The sequence below is a fragment of the Lates calcarifer genome, linkage group LG1 (genome assembly GCF_001640805.2).
Source record: "Lates calcarifer isolate ASB-BC8 linkage group LG1, TLL_Latcal_v3, whole genome shotgun sequence".
Classification (NCBI taxonomy): domain Eukaryota; kingdom Metazoa; phylum Chordata; class Actinopteri; family Centropomidae; genus Lates; species Lates calcarifer.
Window position 1 is genome coordinate 18,589,065 of NC_066833.1, and position 17,795 is coordinate 18,606,859.

General features: G+C 43.1%; 1 protein-coding gene across 1 annotated transcript in view; it reads left to right on the forward strand.

Annotated features, from left to right (window-relative positions):
* Positions 1-17,795, forward strand: part of lrp2a (low density lipoprotein receptor-related protein 2a) — a 46,262-nt gene that overhangs the window by 27,359 nt on the left and 1,108 nt on the right. Inside the window, 38 exon segments of the mRNA XM_018684732.2 lie at positions 73-231; positions 339-628; positions 735-935; positions 1,454-1,696; positions 1,802-1,927; positions 2,451-2,570; positions 3,174-3,305; positions 3,944-4,145; positions 4,245-4,540; positions 5,016-5,682; positions 6,437-6,479; positions 6,481-6,608; positions 6,699-6,922; positions 7,126-7,303; positions 7,917-8,113; positions 8,274-8,519; positions 8,646-8,774; positions 9,776-9,895; positions 10,667-10,783; positions 11,188-11,304; positions 11,510-11,647; positions 11,817-11,939; positions 12,073-12,201; positions 12,500-12,631; positions 12,755-12,886; positions 13,008-13,151; positions 13,256-13,421; positions 13,510-13,638; positions 13,723-13,946; positions 14,068-14,247; positions 14,737-14,856; positions 15,051-15,141; positions 15,305-15,372; positions 15,904-16,021; positions 16,151-16,271; positions 16,474-16,584; positions 17,484-17,600; positions 17,693-17,764. Coding sequence (XP_018540248.1) covers positions 73-231; positions 339-628; positions 735-935; positions 1,454-1,696; positions 1,802-1,927; positions 2,451-2,570; positions 3,174-3,305; positions 3,944-4,145; positions 4,245-4,540; positions 5,016-5,682; positions 6,437-6,479; positions 6,481-6,608; positions 6,699-6,922; positions 7,126-7,303; positions 7,917-8,113; positions 8,274-8,519; positions 8,646-8,774; positions 9,776-9,895; positions 10,667-10,783; positions 11,188-11,304; positions 11,510-11,647; positions 11,817-11,939; positions 12,073-12,201; positions 12,500-12,631; positions 12,755-12,886; positions 13,008-13,151; positions 13,256-13,421; positions 13,510-13,638; positions 13,723-13,946; positions 14,068-14,247; positions 14,737-14,856; positions 15,051-15,141; positions 15,305-15,372; positions 15,904-16,021; positions 16,151-16,271; positions 16,474-16,584; positions 17,484-17,600; positions 17,693-17,764 — 6,250 coding nt within the window.

Here is a 17,795-nt window from a genome sequence, read left to right on the forward strand (position 1 = left end):
CCCCTGGTTTCCTGTCATCTCTCTAATAGCACAAAACACTTTAAAAGAAATAAATGCTTTCTTGTTCGACAGGTACATGTATTGGACAGACTGGGGAACCCATGCAAAAATTGAGCGTGCCACCTTAGGTGGGAACTTCAGAACAGAGGTGGTGAACAGCAGTCTTGTGTGGCCCAATGGACTGACCCTGGACTATGAGGAAGAGAGGCTGTACTGGGCAGATGCCAGCTTGTAAGATCAGAAAGATTCTACTGTTGAAATATGTACTCAGTTGTGTCTATCACACATCTTGTTAGTCTCAAGATGCTGCTGTTACCATTATTTTGCTCTGCCATCAGACAGAAGATTGAGCGATCCTCCCTCACGGGGTCCAATCGGGAAGTCATCGTCAGCACAGCCATCTACCCCTTTGCTATGACCATGTTTGGCCAGTTCATCTACTGGACTGACTGGAACACGCGCAGCATCTATCGAGCCAACAAGCACGATGGTTCTGATCAGCGGGTCATGGTTCAGAACCTTCCATCTCGGCCAATGGACATCCATGTCCTAGCCAGCAGGAAGCAACAGCAATGTGACAGTCCGTGCCAACAGTTTAATGGTGGCTGCAGCCACATCTGTACACCAGGTACAAGCAGTTTGTCATCGTCACTTCAGCATAATATTCCTTTAATGCAATTATTGAAAACCCCAGCTAATTTCATGAACTGCTCTGTGCAATTTCATCTTGTTAGGACCCAATGGAGCTGAGTGTCAGTGTCCATCAGAGGGTCGCTGGTACCTGGCCGACAACAAGCACTGTATCCCTGATAATGGCACTCGCTGCCAGCCGGGCCAGTTTACCTGCATGAATGGCCGCTGTATTCGTGCCCAGTGGAAATGTGACAATGACAATGACTGTGGAGATGGCAGCGATGAGTTGGAGAGAGTCTGTGGTAGGATGATCTTAAATACAATGAGCTTGAATTCACTGTGTTGCTTACTTGCATTTCTTCCTTGTTTTATTTTGATTTGAATTAATCAAAAATGTCACTGTTGATTTTTAGTAACAGTAGTTCTCATTGAGGATTTAGTCGTCCTGAATGAGTGAATCAGAACTTTATTCTCCTCTCTATTAAAAGCAATTCTATAACTTTTACTTTCACTAACACTAACACGCTTTTCTTTCACTTTAACAAATTTCTTTCTTAGGACCTAAACCTGACTTTTACATTGCTGGTGTGTATGCTTCCACTTTGTGATTAGATTTCCATTAACATGTTCCCTCTCTCTAAGTAGTAACACAAATCAACACTAACATATGAATCAATGTGCTTATATCTTTGCATGCAGTCCCACAGTTGCTGTCATCCTTTGTTGCATTGTCAGGTAAAATGAGTGTCTGTTACATGTATATACTGCATCATCCCGCTTTCTCCTGGCTGGCGCTCTGACCTGTCCTTCTGATTGGCAGCCTTCCACACCTGTGAGCCCACAGTGTTTACTTGTGGCAATGGGCGATGTGTGCCCTACCACTACCGCTGTGACCACTATGACGACTGCGGAGACAACAGTGATGAGGTGGGCTGTCTGTTCAGACCGTGTGACCCTAACACTGAGTTCACCTGTAACAACGGGCGCTGTATTGCAAAGGAGTATGTTTGCAATGGCATCAACAACTGCTACGACAACGGCACCTCTGATGAACAAAACTGCCGTGAGTATCCGATGTTTGTGCCATAAATTAAACAGAGGTAAATCTTCATCAAAGTGAAGAAGTTATTGATTGTATTAAATGTATTCTAACTTATAATTATCTCAGCGGAGAGAACCTGCCAACCAGAACACACAAAATGTCAATCTACCAACATTTGCATTCCACGTTCATACCTGTGCGATGGAGACAATGACTGTGGGGATATGAGTGACGAGAGCCCTACACATTGTGGTGAGTTCAGCAATGGCTCATAGTAAAAGAAGAATATTGTGTTTTTTCTGTTTCTGTTGATATACTAATTTAATTAATAGGCCTTTTTCACAGCAGAAATTTTGACATGTCATACCAGAAAAAAATACAGGGGTGCTCATTAACCTTTTGTTAAATGAGGGAAATTTCATGGCGCCACACAGACCGAGATCTCAGACACACAAATTATATAGCTGAAGGTAAACATAGAGTAGTGCACTATATTGCACCGTTTGATACAGTCCTATAGGTTCAAGGAAATAGCACTGATCACCAGAAGAGGCTCCTTCACTAAACTAAAAAGGTGTTTATGTTGAAAATGAAAAACACTGTATGTGGATTTAAGTTTATTAAAGAAGAGAATAAAAAAAAAGAGAAACAGAATTTTAATCAACCTAAAGTTAGGAGAAAGAGGATATGAAAGAGTCAAGAACAGATCAGTGTTTGCCTTGTCCCAAGTGCCCCCAAGTTCTGATTTCATGCCTTTTTTATATCCTCTACATAGCTGCATCCACATGTTCCCAGAGTGAGTTCCGTTGCTCCAGCGGCCGCTGCATCCCCGCCCACTGGTACTGTGACGGAGGGGCTGACTGTGCTGACGGCTCTGATGAGCCGCTCTCCTGCAGTGAGTGTCGGGCAACTCTCTCACCCTTGAAACGGGGGCCGTGGGCTTTGTGTGTCTGCCCCCGCCCCCTCATCAGCTGCTCGGTTATTGTGTATTTGTGTCTGTCTGCCAATCTGCATCTGTGTGCTGGTGTGAGAGAGTGCTGTGAGTGATGTTGCGGAGAGAGTGAGTCACTGGTGTATTTCTTTGTTGACGATGTGGTCAGTCAGGCCTCCTATTGTGTGCGGCATTCCTCTGTGGTGACGCCCCTCAGTGTCCTCCGACAAACAGCACCTCCCCCTCCTTTTGTCCACCAGGGGTTACAGAGCCTCACTTTGGCTTTTGTTTAGACAGCTCACCATGCATGGGAATGTGGAGCTGCCATGACTATTTTGAAAGCTCTGCCAAATGTTGTATTGTCCCTTCCTTATTATGTGAAAAGCAGTGGGGGAAGTACCTGAGATAATTGGCAATCACAAAAAGAAAAAAAAAGTTACAAAAAAGAATTAACATTTATATTGTATATAAATCAATTGGCATATGTTATACAGTCACAGCACTGTGTTTGTTATTGTTGTTATTGTTATTATTCCTAGTCTAATAATGTATGATTTGTCTCTGCAGCCACACTGGTCAGAACCTGCAACACAGACCAGTTCCGCTGTGATGATGGCAGGTGTATTGCCTCATCCTGGATCTGTGATGGCGACAATGACTGTGGTGACATGAGTGACGAAGACCAGAGGCATAACTGTGGTATGCATCCTTTCATTACCACCTCTGTTTTGTCTTTTCTCTTTTTCCTCCCTAATTTTGTGTTTTTTTCATCCTGTTCTGCATCTTCCCAGTCCTTCATTTCCTCACCTCATGAGGCTATCCCATGTTTACTACTGCTCTTCCACTTTGCCCCCTCCTGCTTCCTTCATTCTGTCATTATTCAGGACTCTGATGGATTAGGGTACACACCACTAGGGGAGTGTTACGAAGGAGACACCGGCAGTCAGTGCCCAGCATCTTAGACTCCTGTAGAAGGTCTCCAGTCCAAGGAGCTGACATTCCTGATTTCTCCTGCCTCACTCGTTACTTTGTGAATGTCTCCTTTCTTTGGCTTCCTGGCTCAGGGAGGATCAAGACTCTTATGTCTTTACCAATGTGTGCTCTAACAATAAGATGCCTGAAGCTAAGGTTTTCAGCACTGCCTGAGCCCCTGTAGGAGACTCACTTCAAACAATGTGAATCAATCACACTAGCTGGATAAAGAATTTGAGGTCATGGCTGCATGTTTTGAAATACAGTTTGGAATGTTTGGCTTGCCAGAAATGCAGGTTGACAGTTGGTTATCATTATCATCATTTAACTCCTTTTGAAGCCTGATTTTGTGTCTTTTTTCCCAGCCAATCGGACATGTTCAAGTGCAGAGTTCACCTGTGTGAACAACCAACCACCTCAGAGGAAATGTATCCCACATGACTGGGTGTGTGACGGAGATGCAGACTGTGCAGATGCATTAGATGAGCATCAAAACTGCACACGCAGATCCTGCGGCATCAATGAGTTCACCTGCAGCAATGGCCTCTGCATACGGAGTTCATACAGGTTAGAGAAGAACTCTCATTAAATATCCTAAATGACATTTGTCGTCAGTCTATCTGGAAACTTGAGTTGCTTTTTTTGCGACCCATCTTCCAAAACCAGGTGCGATCGACGTAATGACTGCGGGGACGGCAGTGATGAGCTTCGGTGCACCTACCAGTCCTGCCAGCAACACCAGTTCACCTGCCAGAACGGCCGCTGTGTGTCCCAGGACTTTGTCTGCGATGGGGACAATGACTGCGGTGACGAGTCTGATGAGCTGGAGGGCATGTGCCACACACCGGCACCAACTTGCCCCCCCGGAGAGTTCAGGTGTGACAACGGTCACTGCATCCCCCTGAGCCAGGTGTGCGACAGAAGCGATGACTGCTCTGACAACAGTGACGAGAAGGGTTGTGGTGAGTGTGAAGAGATTTTGTTTTGCTGGTGCAAGCTCCCTCTAGAGGAAATGTCAAAGAAATGCTGAAAGTAGTGCGAGAAAAGACAGATAAACCACAGATTGTCATCCAGAAATGGTTGGATGAGTTTGGATCATAAGAAAATAGTTCTTTGAGCAATGTTAATAAAAACTGGTAAATATGCAGATAATGTGTAGTGAGACGAGGTAGACTTTGGTTTAGACTACTATGATTTTGATTATGTCTGCACATCTCATATGTATAGGTAAAGTAAGAATGAGCAGCCACAGTACAGATAAAAAACAATAGCCCTAACCCTAACCCTAATCCTAATCTGAAAAGATATGTCAAAAATTGAATGATTAAGTTGTTCAATAAATAAATACAAGGACACAAATAATACCATCATCTCACTTCTTTTTTTGTTGTTGTCTTTGCTGATCACTTTCTTGCTCTTATTCTTCTCTGGCTGTAGGGATCAATGAATGCACAGACCCATCCATCCATCACTGTGATCACAATTGCACCGACACACCTACCAGCTTCATCTGCACCTGTCGCCCCGGCTACCGCCTCATGTCCGACGGCAAAACGTGCGACGATGTCAATGAGTGCGCAGAGACGCCGAGTGTGTGCAGCCAGGTGTGTGAGAACACCGTCGGCTCATACGTGTGCAAGTGTGCCCCAGGATTCCTGCGAGAGCCTGACGGCCACAGCTGCCGCCAGAACAGCAACATCACACCCTACCTCATCTTCAGCAACCGCTATTACCTGAGGAACCTGTCGACGGACGGGCAGGCCTACTCTCTGATCCTGCAGGGCCTGACTAGCGTGGTGGCCATGGACTTTGATCGTGTTGACAAGCGTCTCTATTGGATTGACGTGAACCGCAGAGTGATAGAGAGGATGTCCTTCAACGGCAGTAACAGAGAGGTGGTAGTCAATGGAGTTCTACATGGGGAAGGCCTTGCAGTCGACTGGATCGCAAGGAAACTCTACTGGGTGGACAGCTTCTTGGATTGTCTCAAAGTATCTGAACTGGATGGTCGATTTGTGAAGAAACTGGCTGAACACTGTGTTGATGCCAATAATACCTACTGCTTTGAAAACCCCAGAGCCATCGTGTTGCATCCTAAATATGGGTGAGTAGGATTCAAACCTCATAGTAGAGCCTGGATGATACATTGGGAAGGCTGGTGTTATTGGCTAGGCTTCTATAATTGCCAATATTCTATTATCACAATATATTAGTAATGTAGACATTGAGAGCAGTAAATTTCATGGCAGAATTATTATTATTATTATTATTATATTATTTCCATTCTGCCAATATAATTTTACTGGTAACACTTTATTTTACAGTAAAGCCTTGGTAATTACTATGGAAAGAATTATGTAATTTGGTACTAATTGTAGCAAAATAGAAGCAAAGTTCTGAGGCTGTTCTGTTATTGTAGTTCAGATGTAGTAAGTTTCCAGGCAGTAGGTGATTTACTTGAAAATACAGCTTCATTTAAATCCAACTTAATAGTCAGCTATATTCAAATATTAGTGGAACTCCATTCTTCATATTTGTTGAAATTGTTTGTTGCCTTTCTCTCATTATTTCTTGTTTAGCTGACCTGCTGTGCACTGACTAAAAGACTGCCAAAGATCACTTTAGATGTAGTTTAAATTAATTAAGTGGAAATGTAACGCCTGAAGACTGTGCTTACAGTATTTTACTAATAATTAGCACTAAATTACATAGTTCTTTTCAAGACATTTTGAAGGAAATTATTAAGAAATTGTGGACCTGTGAAAGGAAGAGTTACCCTTTTAATGATTCTTACCATTCTTCATCATATCATGTAATATAAATTTATTTGTGAAATAAATTTTCTTGCTTGCTGTTAGATATGTATATTGGACAGACTGGGGAGACAAAGCCTTTATAGGTCCGTGTTGGAATGGATGGAACCAACAAAGCAGCCATCATTACCACCAAGATTGAGTGGCCCAATGGGCTCACGATTGACTACACCAATGACAAGCTCTACTGGTCTGATGCTCATCTCAATTACATAGAGTAAGTACATTTGTCAGGTTAGTAGTTAGACTCTTTCAACCTGCAGTGCAGTGATGGTTGTAACACCTTGACTTTGTTTTTTTTTCTTAGGTTCTCAGACTTGGATGGTCAACACAGACACACAGTGTATGATGGAGTTTTGCCTCACCCATTTGCCCTGACTGTGTTTGAGGACAGCGTATACTGGACTGACTGGAACATGCGCTCTGTGGAGAAAGGCAACAAATACGACGGCTCAGGTCGTCAAGTCCTGGTTAACACCACACACAGGCCATTTGACATCCATGTATGCCACCCTTACAGACAGCCTATTGGTGAGTTAAATATTATTTCCAGGAGCTTATATCTTTTGTGATAAGACTCTTGTTTACTAAATAGTCGTTTTTCATCTCAACATGTCCACCTTAAATTGATTTGAGCACAAGTATTTACTACCAGCTGAACAATGCATGAGCTGTAATTACCCTGCTCTGCTGAAATGAGATCGTCTGACCGACTATGGCTCTTCCTCCAACAGTAAACAATCCCTGTGCGGTGAACAATGGAGACTGCTCTCATCTGTGCCTGATCCGTCATGGGGGGCGAGAACACACCTGTGAGTGCCCCGATCATTTCCTGACTGTCCAAGTGGGAGGTGTGACCCGATGCCTTCCCATGTGCACCAGCACCCAGTACAGATGTGCAAACAATGAACGGTTTGTCAAGACTTCTTGTCATCTTGTTATATGATATGTAGCATTGAAAAATTATGTGTACTGTCAAACTGTCTGTGTAACCTCAATAAAATAATTAGACTGTTGACAGCTGCTGTCTCATGACAGTGGTTTTGTTAGCATCATCATACAAAATTTCAAAACACATTTCTCGTAATTTACTTTCAGTCATGAAAGGCATTTTGCTACTCTCATCCTGGCATCACTTATAAAAAATATTCTGGTAGCAGTATTTACATTGGCTGTTAACCTGACTTGCTATGTCCATCGTCTGTCTTTTCAAAACACTTAAAAAAAACAGTAAATCTGTTTGCTTTCTTTGCATTGAAAAACTGCGCCACCTGCTGTTGGTGCCATATTGTCCACCTTTCCTTCTTTGGTGACACAAAATGTGTGGTGGTTTGAGGTTTTGTGGAGTACTTGTGTTTAAAAACTGACGTGGTAATTATTTGTCAATGTTGGAAATGCATTTTCCCAGCCTTCTAATACTGCCCAGTCGTGGGGAACATAGCTAATGAATCTTGTAACATAACACATTTTTTTTTTTTTACATAATTCAAATAACTCATTGTTATACCTACCTCTGCTTCAACAGTTGTATTCCTATCTGGTGGAAATGTGATGGTCAGAGGGACTGCAGAGACGGCTCAGACGAACCCTCCACCTGCCCAACTCGCCACTGCAGGCTCGGACAGTTTCAGTGCAATGATGGAAACTGTACTAGTCCGCACTTCCTTTGCAACAGCAACCAGGACTGTCATGATGGCTCAGACGAAGATCCTGTGCTGTGTGGTAAGTTGTGTTCTTTTACCTGTCTCAATTCAGTCGCTATTTGCTAAAATGTCAAACGTTCTTTGATGTTTGCTCTTAACTTTTTTTAACTTTAAGTTGTGTAATTTTTCCCATTTCTGTGTTTCTTATTTCTTCACCTTTGAATTTGTCTTCCCTCTAGCCACACACCAGTGTGAAACCCACCAGTGGCAATGTGCAAATAAGCGGTGTATCCCTGAGTCGTGGCAGTGTGACGGTGAGGACGACTGTGGTGACCAGTCTGACGAGGCTCCTACCCACTGCTCTACCAGGATCTGTCGCCCTGGACAGTTCAAGTGCCGTAATGGACGCTGCATTCCCCAGAGCTGGAAATGTGATGTTGATGACGACTGTGGTGACAACTCTGATGAACCACTAGAGGAATGCAGTAAGTAATATACAGTTTCTTTGTCTCCTTCTTTCTCACTACGTTGATATTATAAAGACTAACATTTTTAAAATTGCCATAGCTTTCAGTCTTCATCCCTTGACATCTGTGGTGTTTTCTTCACAGTGGGACCGGCATATCGATGCGACAACCACACAGAGTTTGACTGCAAGACCAACTACCGCTGTGTCCCCCTGTGGTCTGTTTGCAATGGCCACAACGACTGCAGAGACAACAGTGATGAGCAGGGTTGTGGTGAGTCTGTGACAAACATTCTTGAGACAGAACTGAGGTCCTGTTTACGCTGTGGCAGTGATTTGAAAACTGTTTATTATTAGCACACTATCAGACCTCATCTTAAAGCTTTCCAGGTTGATTAAGTCACATTTGGTGTCATTTACCCATGACAAGATGATTCTAGAGAAGGTTTAAAAATTACAGCTTGGAAACAGGAGTGTGTATTCACAGAGTGAGTGAAGGGCAATTAGCCAACACCTCGGCCTCCTGTGGAATATTACACAGTGAGGTGGCGGGAGGTGCTGTTGGAGAGGGTCTCACCAACTCACCCTCCCACACAATTTGCCACTCCCTGAGAGCGCCACAGATTTATGAGCTGTCCAGTGGTAAGGGTCTACATTTATGTGTGCATGTGTTGCTGCTCTGTCCTTGCGTGGGGGCAGGGTTCACACAAGCCTCTTTGTAATTTGCTACAATCCAAACACACTCACTACAGCCCTCCCGTATCTTATCAGAGGCTCTCACTCCATTAGTGCCATGCCTACGCAGGAGGGGAGATCCGTGCTAATCTTCCTGTAAGAATGCAGCAGATGGGCCAGGTGGAGGGCTAGGAGGGCAGGACTAGCTAACTTTGCGCTATCTTTGGCCCCCAGCACTGTATGGTAGAGACGGCTCAGACCAGCTCTCCTCCACTCCTCTCCCGACTGTGCTTCTCATCTTCTGCAGTCTTATCCTCTCCAGGTCACTCATCTGTCTTAGACATGCTGCTCCCCTCCCTTTCAGTTTAATTAAAAAACAAGATGTCTTTCATTTCAGACTGACATTTTCATTATTACTTAAAAGCCTAAAGATTTCCAGTCATATCATGCAGTTGTTGCTCTTCTCATCATCATCAAAAAAGTCATTAAAAAGAAATGTACTACTGGCACAGTAGTTTTATTAAAGTTTTACTAAAAGCCTTTACTAGGACATAATGGTTTATCAGAGTGTCTTCATTTATATGTCTGCTCCTTTCCCAGATGAACTGACCTGTGATCCTAACGGAGACTTCCGCTGTGACAACCATCGCTGCATCCCACTGAGATGGAGGTGTGACGGGGACGACGACTGCGGGGACAACTCTGACGAACGCAGCTGCAGTGAGTGCTGTTATCACCGTTGCGTCCCTCAGTAGTGTTTGAGGTTTCAGTGCGAGCACTGACAAGAGCACGAACCGTGAAAACCAGCGTGTTTTGATATCATCCAAGTGTCTTTAAAGTAGGTTTGTTGCGGGCTTCTGCTCGGTTTCTGTGAATTGTCCGAATGAAAAGGGAGTGTTGATGACAAAGAATAGTCATGCTATCATTTTATCAGACAGCAGGGAGGTTTTGTAAGAGGCTCGACACTTCTGCTGACGACGAAGTGCTGAGAGAGGTAGTCTTATCAGCTGCTAGAGAAACAGGCTGTCCTCAGTGTGTCAGGAAGAGGGAGTGAAGGAGTCTGTCACCCCTTGCCCTGGAGAATTTAAACATGTCTGAGAACATGCCAGTTAATAAGGATAATGTAGCTTCTCAAAGGAGAAACACTGACTGGGGTTAAATCATGTCAGTGCTCCTCCCCTTATTGTTGTGCTGATGATGCCTAGAGGGTTTGTCTCTAGTGAACTTATGAGCTCACTGCAGAGTGACGGCTGCACATGTTGCTTGGGTTATTGTGGGCATGTTTTATGTCTTAATATGGAAGAAAATAATACACGGTATTCTTAATGTATTTTTACAAGTTTAAGAAAAGTTTGAGAAAAGGAGAGACTTCAGATTTCAGGTGTTTGCCTGATTAATGTGTTTCTCATTTAGAAATTTAACAACAACATAGTAAAGTTTCACGTTTGCTTCATTTCAAGCTTAAATTTCTGTTTTCATGTTTTCCCTCAGGTCCACGCGCGTGCACCGAGAGCGAGTTTCGTTGTGATAATCTGCGCTGCATTCCCGACCGTTGGGTCTGTGACCATGACAACGACTGTGAGGACAACTCAGATGAAAGGGACTGTGGTAAGTGGAGGTTCTTTGTTTTGGCTCGGGGGTCTGGCTGTTTGTCAGTAACAGAGGGCGGCATTAAACAAAGACGCAATAAAACTAGCATAGACAGACAGCACCACCAATAGTTATTTATTCAAATAGTTTATTCACTCTGGTACAGCTGAAGGATTTCTTCCATGCAGTAATGGTAGAGTACAGGACAGATCATCAAGTGTTGTTCTAGATGAAATGTATACCACGTAATAATAAAAACTAAGTTATGAGGATTTAGGGGGTTGTAGGACTTTTGTGTGTTTTTTATTTATTGTGTTTTATTGTAATCACAAAGATAAATCAAATACACCTCTCTTGTGTGCGTAGAGTATACTTTTATCTGAAAAAAGGTAAAGTTTTGTGCTGGTTTGTCTGTGTTGCAGAGTTGCGGACTTGTCATCCTGGCTACTTTCAGTGCGGGAGTGGACACTGTATCGCTGAACGTTTCAAATGTGATGGCAACGCGGACTGTCTGGACTATACTGATGAGACGTCATGTCGTGAGTGTCCTCTCATCTAGTGGTTTTCACTGTGCGCTCTGTGGTGCTATCACAAAAAAGTAACATAAGTGAATACAGAGTACATTTATTCTTTATAATCCTGATTTCATGGTTTCATTCTGCTTGAGGATTGTATGAGTTTGGTTGTTGATTTTCAGGTGTAAAAGTCACAGATTTAGTTTGACAGAATGACTGTGACTTTCAGCGACCCGCTTTCCCAATGGTACATACTGCCCCCCCTTCCTGTTTGAGTGCAAGAACCATGTATGTGTCCAGCCTCAGTGGAAGTGTGATGGAGACAATGACTGTGGAGACAATTCAGACGAGGAGCTTCACCTCTGCTGTAAGTAACCAGCGCTTGTTGCATTTTGTTAAGCTGCCAAACCCCAAACCACATACTGTAAACCACGTATGAATTCACTGGTCATGAGTTATTGTGTTGAATTTTTGAATTTGCTAATGTTGCTGTAGGGTTTTCTTGATTCTGATTTCTTGTTCCTGTTCGTCCATAGTGGACATCCAGTGTGAGACTCCGTTCCGTTTCCGCTGCGAAAACAACCGTTGCATCTACAGCCATGAGCTGTGTAACTCTGTTGATGACTGTGGCGATGGCTCTGATGAGAGACAGGAAAACTGTAAGTGTAATACTGTACTAATATTAACTAAACTAATATTTATGTACTCTAACTACAGTAATTCAAACTCTGTTTTTGAAGATAATTAAATGTATCTAAAGCTTCTCTTGAGCTGATTTTTCTCTCTCTCCAGGCCAAAGCCCCACACATGGCCCCTGTACAGATGATGAGTACAAATGCAGTAATGGACAGTGCATCCCTCTGCAGTATGCCTGTGATGATTATGACGACTGTGGAGACCAGTCGGACGAGCTCGGCTGCCGTAAGTAACATCAGAAAAGAGTATATTAGTAATAGAATCCAAATATAAAAACAATCTTCTTATATATCCATATTCTACTACATTTATTTCCCAGAAGCAGCCATTGATTACTGTACAGTTTATCAACCAATGCACTAAAAACTCATAAAACATAAAACGATACATGAAACACACCATAACAGGTTTTCAGTAGAGTTTTAGGTCATACTTGAAGTGCTACACAGTTACCTCCACAATTTCTAACCTTCAGTGTGTGTGTTGTTGTTGTTTTTGTGTTTTTTTAATCTGCTGTTGTCAGACCATGGCAGTGGGCACGTGTGCAGTGACAACATCTGTGAACACAACTGTACCGACCTGACAGAGGGAGGCATCCTCTGCTCCTGCAGGCCTGGCTACAAGCCCAGAGCGACAGAAAAACACACCTGTGAAGGTAAACAATACACCATTACTTAGTCATCTGCACAATCCATTTAAACACTGTGACACAGAAGTATTTTTCTACATTCAATCAATGTTTTTCTCTTTTTTCCATTACCTCTGCTCTTGGAAAAAGATGTGAACGAGTGTGAAGTATATGGGACGTGTCCTCAGGAGTGTAGGAACACAAAGGGGAACTACGAGTGCTTTTGTGCTGAGGGCTTTCACTCATTTGGTGAGCCGCATGGAACAGAGTGTGCTGCCCTGGGTAAGAGCTTGGCTCTCACACAAAGAAAATCCTTTACGAACGCTCTCTTTTATTTCCAATTAAAGCCAAACCCTGAATTGAAATTGCTAATAGCTTTCAATACAACTCAATTATTGTGTAGGAAACCCACCGGTGCTGCTCTTGCCAGACAACGTCCGCATCCGTCGTTTCAACTTGTCGTCTGAGGAGTATTCAGACTATGTGGACAATGCTGAGCACATTCAAGCCTTGGACTACCTGTGGGATCCAGAGGGACAAGGCCTCAGTAAGATCATTGCTGTAAACCTTTTGATGTTGTGTGCTCACAGTGAATATAAAAACACCAAGATCACCAAGTTTTGATAACCTTTCTCCCCTGATGTGCTGTAGGTATTGTGTACTGGACAGTTCTGGGTCGGGGATCTCAGTTTGGCTCTATCAAACGAGCCTATATGACCACATTCAACGATCACGGCAACAACCCAGTGAAAGAGGTGGATCTGAACCTGAGATACATCGCTAATCCTGATGGCATTGCTGTGGACTGGGTTGGCGGGTAATTCACCAGGATTATGGCTTCACTTTTGTAAAAGTTGGTCTAAGTTTAATTCGGCTGCTTACTATGTAGTTATCACCCTTTACAGGCACATCTACTGGACAGATTCAGGGACCAATCGAATCGAAGTGGCCAAACTGGATGGACGGTACAGGAAGTGGCTGATCCACACTGACCTCGACCAGCCTGCCGCTATTGTTGTTAACCCATCACTTGGGTAGGAAGCTGTTGAGCTTTAGTATTAAAAATATGTCATTAGCATCCTTAATTTCTTTGTGCACTAATTATTTCTGTACGGCAGAATGATGTACTGGACAGACTGGGGCAGGAAACCCAGGATAGAATCAGCATGGATGGACGGTCGGCACAGAGAGGTGCTGGTGAGGGAAGAGGACCTGGGCTGGCCTACTGGGCTTGCTCTGGACTATTTGAATGGAAACAGGGTCTACTGGTGTGACTCCAAAGAAAACATCATTGAGTCTATGAAGCCCGATGGCACAGACAGGAAGATCGTCATATCAGGAGGTCAGAACACTGAGGCACAGCACAGCTTCAGTCTCAGGGGTGCTGATTGTAAAAACATAGTGAAGGTGATCAAAGACTTAGTATAATGTGCATTAGAAGTGTTGTGTTTGCTCTGTTCCAGATATCGGACATCCCTACAGTCTGGATGTCTTTGAAGGGCATGTGTACTGGACGACAAAGGAGAAAGGTGAAGTGTGGAGGACTAATAAATTTGGGAAAGGAAATAAAGTCAAAGTTCTAACCATCAACCCCTGGCTGACTCAAGTCCGCATTTACCAGGAGCACCGACACAACCGGTCAGGTCAGAACACAGAGGGATTGTTGGGAAGTACTATATACTGCACAGTATGTATGGATGAAAGGATCTATCTACTATCCTCACATGGTCCAGACTATAAACCAAACAGTACAGAGGAGAAGAGTAGTAAGTAATAGCATTTGTGTTGAATAATACTTTTGTGTTTTTAATTGAACCCTTATTTAACCAGGGAAGAATACCTATTTTGATACCTATTTTTCAAGAGGGTCCTGTCCAAGATAGATGGACAGACAAGACAGATAAAACAGAGAGCACAGCTGCTCATATATTTTGTCATTCTGAAGATTTTCTAAACAAAAACAGCACACAGGTGGTAATCCATAATGAAGACATGTTGACATGGTAATGTTTTCTGAAAGTCTATTCAACCTCCTATGAGGGGATTCTAAAGGAAGCATCTTTAGGGACGGATTGTCTCTTGTATTAGATCGTATCTTACAGTGCTGTTCTTTATGCTCTGTCCTCTTTCAGTGCTGAACCCTTGTAAGAATGTATGCAGTCACCTCTGTCTCCTCCGGCCTGGCGGGTACACCTGCGCCTGTCCGCAAGGCTCCTCTCAGGTGGAGTTCGACTCCAACAAATGTGATGCAGGTAAGTGGCAGCGACAGCCTGGCTGCATGCACAGTGTGCGGTCATCTTGTGTTAGCTGGTGTGTTGCATCATCATTTTGCATTCGTAAAAATCCATCCTCCAAATATCGCTGGCTGCTCCCATGTGGTTTTGTGAGACTGTGGCGTGATTTTGTTGTTTTTGATTCTGTGTACGCCTGGCTTTTGCTTCTGCAGCCATTGAGGCACCTGTTGCAATGCCCCTTGCATGCAGATGCATGAATGGTGGAACCTGCTACACTGATGAAGGCGGTCTACCCAAGTGCAAGTGAGTGTAGCTGCAGGTGCCATTTACACCAGTAAATGATGATCCATCAGTCATACCCAGTAATGTCTGATATATTTCATAATCCACCTTTTTCAAACATATTCTAACATGCAAATTTCCCATGTACATTGTATTGAAAATGTGTTATCATCATTTTGTTTAGATGTCCATATGGTTATGTGGGCAGCTACTGTGAAATAGGGAAGTCAAGGGGCGCTCCAGCAGGAACAGGTACTATATCTCTCCTACGTAGTACATCACTTTATTAATTAATTTATTCTCATTCAAAGTTTATGAATCAGTTACCTCTTAATAATTTGCATGGTTTTTCATTGACTAAACAAATTCTTACAACCAGAAATCAGTGGGAGTCTTTCACACATGCACTGCATGATGTGTGGGAGCTGCCGCACAGTAACAGTCATAATCTTCTAGCTTTACTGAAGCAGATCGAGGCCAAAAGTGATGAAGTCACACACTTCTCTAGCTTATCTAACTAACGGCTGCTCGGGGCAACAAAACAGCCTAGAAAACAGTCTGGATCAGCAAACGATTTAGCTTTTTACAGGTCAAAATCACACTTCTGCTCAATAAATAGCCAAGTAATGTGACAATCAGTCATTGTTTAACTTAGTGGGTCATCCCAAAGGCATGAACAGTAGTTGACTCATCAGAAAAATATTATTAGGAATGTTTATGATCAGCACCTTGTCCCAGGCGTCCTATAACCACCCAACTATTTTCCACTTTTTCTGTGTTTAGCTGTGGCTGTTTTACTGGCCGTCATTATCATCCTGATCACCGGAGCTTTGGCTGTCGGTGTTTTCCTCAACTACAAACGAACGGGATCCTTCATCCCTTCCATGCCCAAACTACCCAGGTATCTCAGCTCTCACCTCCAGTTCTGCCATCTGCATTCAGCTCATGCTTTTATTAACTAAAACTGTGTGAGGTGAAGGTCACAGTAGAGTATGTAGATCAAGGTTCAGAGTGTTTTGTTTTTGTCCAGCCTCAGTAGCCTGGTGAAGTCTGGTGACACTGGGAATGGGGTGACGTTTCGCTCTGGTGATAACGTTGACCTCGGACCAACACACATCGGAGTGTCATTCATTGACACGGCCATGCAGATGGTGAGTGGGGGGTGGAGGGGGTTATTAGCAGTTAATATTTTCTCAACTCATTAAAAGTGTTCTATCAGCATTTTTAAGTGCTCTATGTGGTATTTATTGACAACTTCTATTTTAGCGTTCCCAGTTTAACCAAAAAAACAGTGTGTCCTCTGATGTTTATATTTACTGTGAAAGCAATGTTATCAATATAATATCCCCACAGGATGATAACTTTGCAATGGAAATTGGGAGGCAGCCAATCACATTTGAGAACCCATTATACAGCACTGCTCCTGGAGTGTCTGGTGATCCTGCTGTCATTCATGCCACACAGGTACTCATAAATGAATGAATAAATTAATTTTTATTTTTGTGTCATTAAAATCATGATATAAAGAACAATATACAAAAAATGCACTTACTTTTGTATTTTATTTTCATCACATACATGTATGTACTTCCACCAGAGAGGTAAGACTGTGAGCAGGCCATCTCAGACATATACAGTATGAAATATAGTTAACAAACAGACTGCTGGCCAAAAAAATGGTTCACTGACTTTAATGGAAACCATAATATGAGATCTCAGCTGACGCTAACAAATCATCCATCTGTCCATCCATTATCTATACCGCTTATTTGTAAGGGTCGTGGAGGAGCTGGGGCCTATCCCAGCTCACATTGGGCAAGAGGCGGGGTATACCCTGGACAGATCACCAGTCCATTGCAGATAGAGGCAATTTCCACAACCAGGAACAATCTTGTTAGTCCACTGCACCACTGTGCCGCTGCCAAAAAAAAAAAAAAAAAATTATAAAAGTGTATGTTTCCAGGGTCAGGAATTTAATTTTACAGTTGTACAGTAACTGATGGGAATAACTGTTTTTGAGTGTAATGGAAAATTTGAGAATTGTTCAGTGTTGGTGTGTGCTAGCCACAAGATTCTCATCATTGCAAAAAGAAAAGAAATACAAAAGATTTTTTTAATTGTATATGGACATGACAAGTTCCTCCTATTCTGAGGAAGACCATTTGTGGTCAAAATATTGTCATGGCCATGTAGAATGAAAAGATAATTGGGATCAGTGCATCATCTGAATTGTTATGCAGCAAATCTGCAAAGCACCTACAAAACTATGGATGTGCACCCTTCTCCTGATTGTTAGTTCTGTTTTCATGGCCACAGGCAGCTGTAAGTGGTATGACAACCTATCCTGTTTTACCTTTAAACAGGTGACAGTTAATGTGAGCGGTGAACAGCCGGGGAACAACTTTGTGAACCCGGCGTACCGCGGGGATCAGAGGTTGGGCGTCGTGAACACATCTACTGTCAGCACCAAACCTGTTCAGGTGAGTCTCTTTCTAACAGCACGCCAGTTTAAAACGACGTGAGCTCAATTATTCAAGTGTGATGCCAACTCACTGTTTGCAATCGTTTGCAGGAGTCAAAGTGGAGCTTATTCAAGCGAAAACTAATGCCAAGCACCACATTTGAAAACCCTTCATACTCAGAGGTGAGTTGATAAACATTTTAAGGACACACAA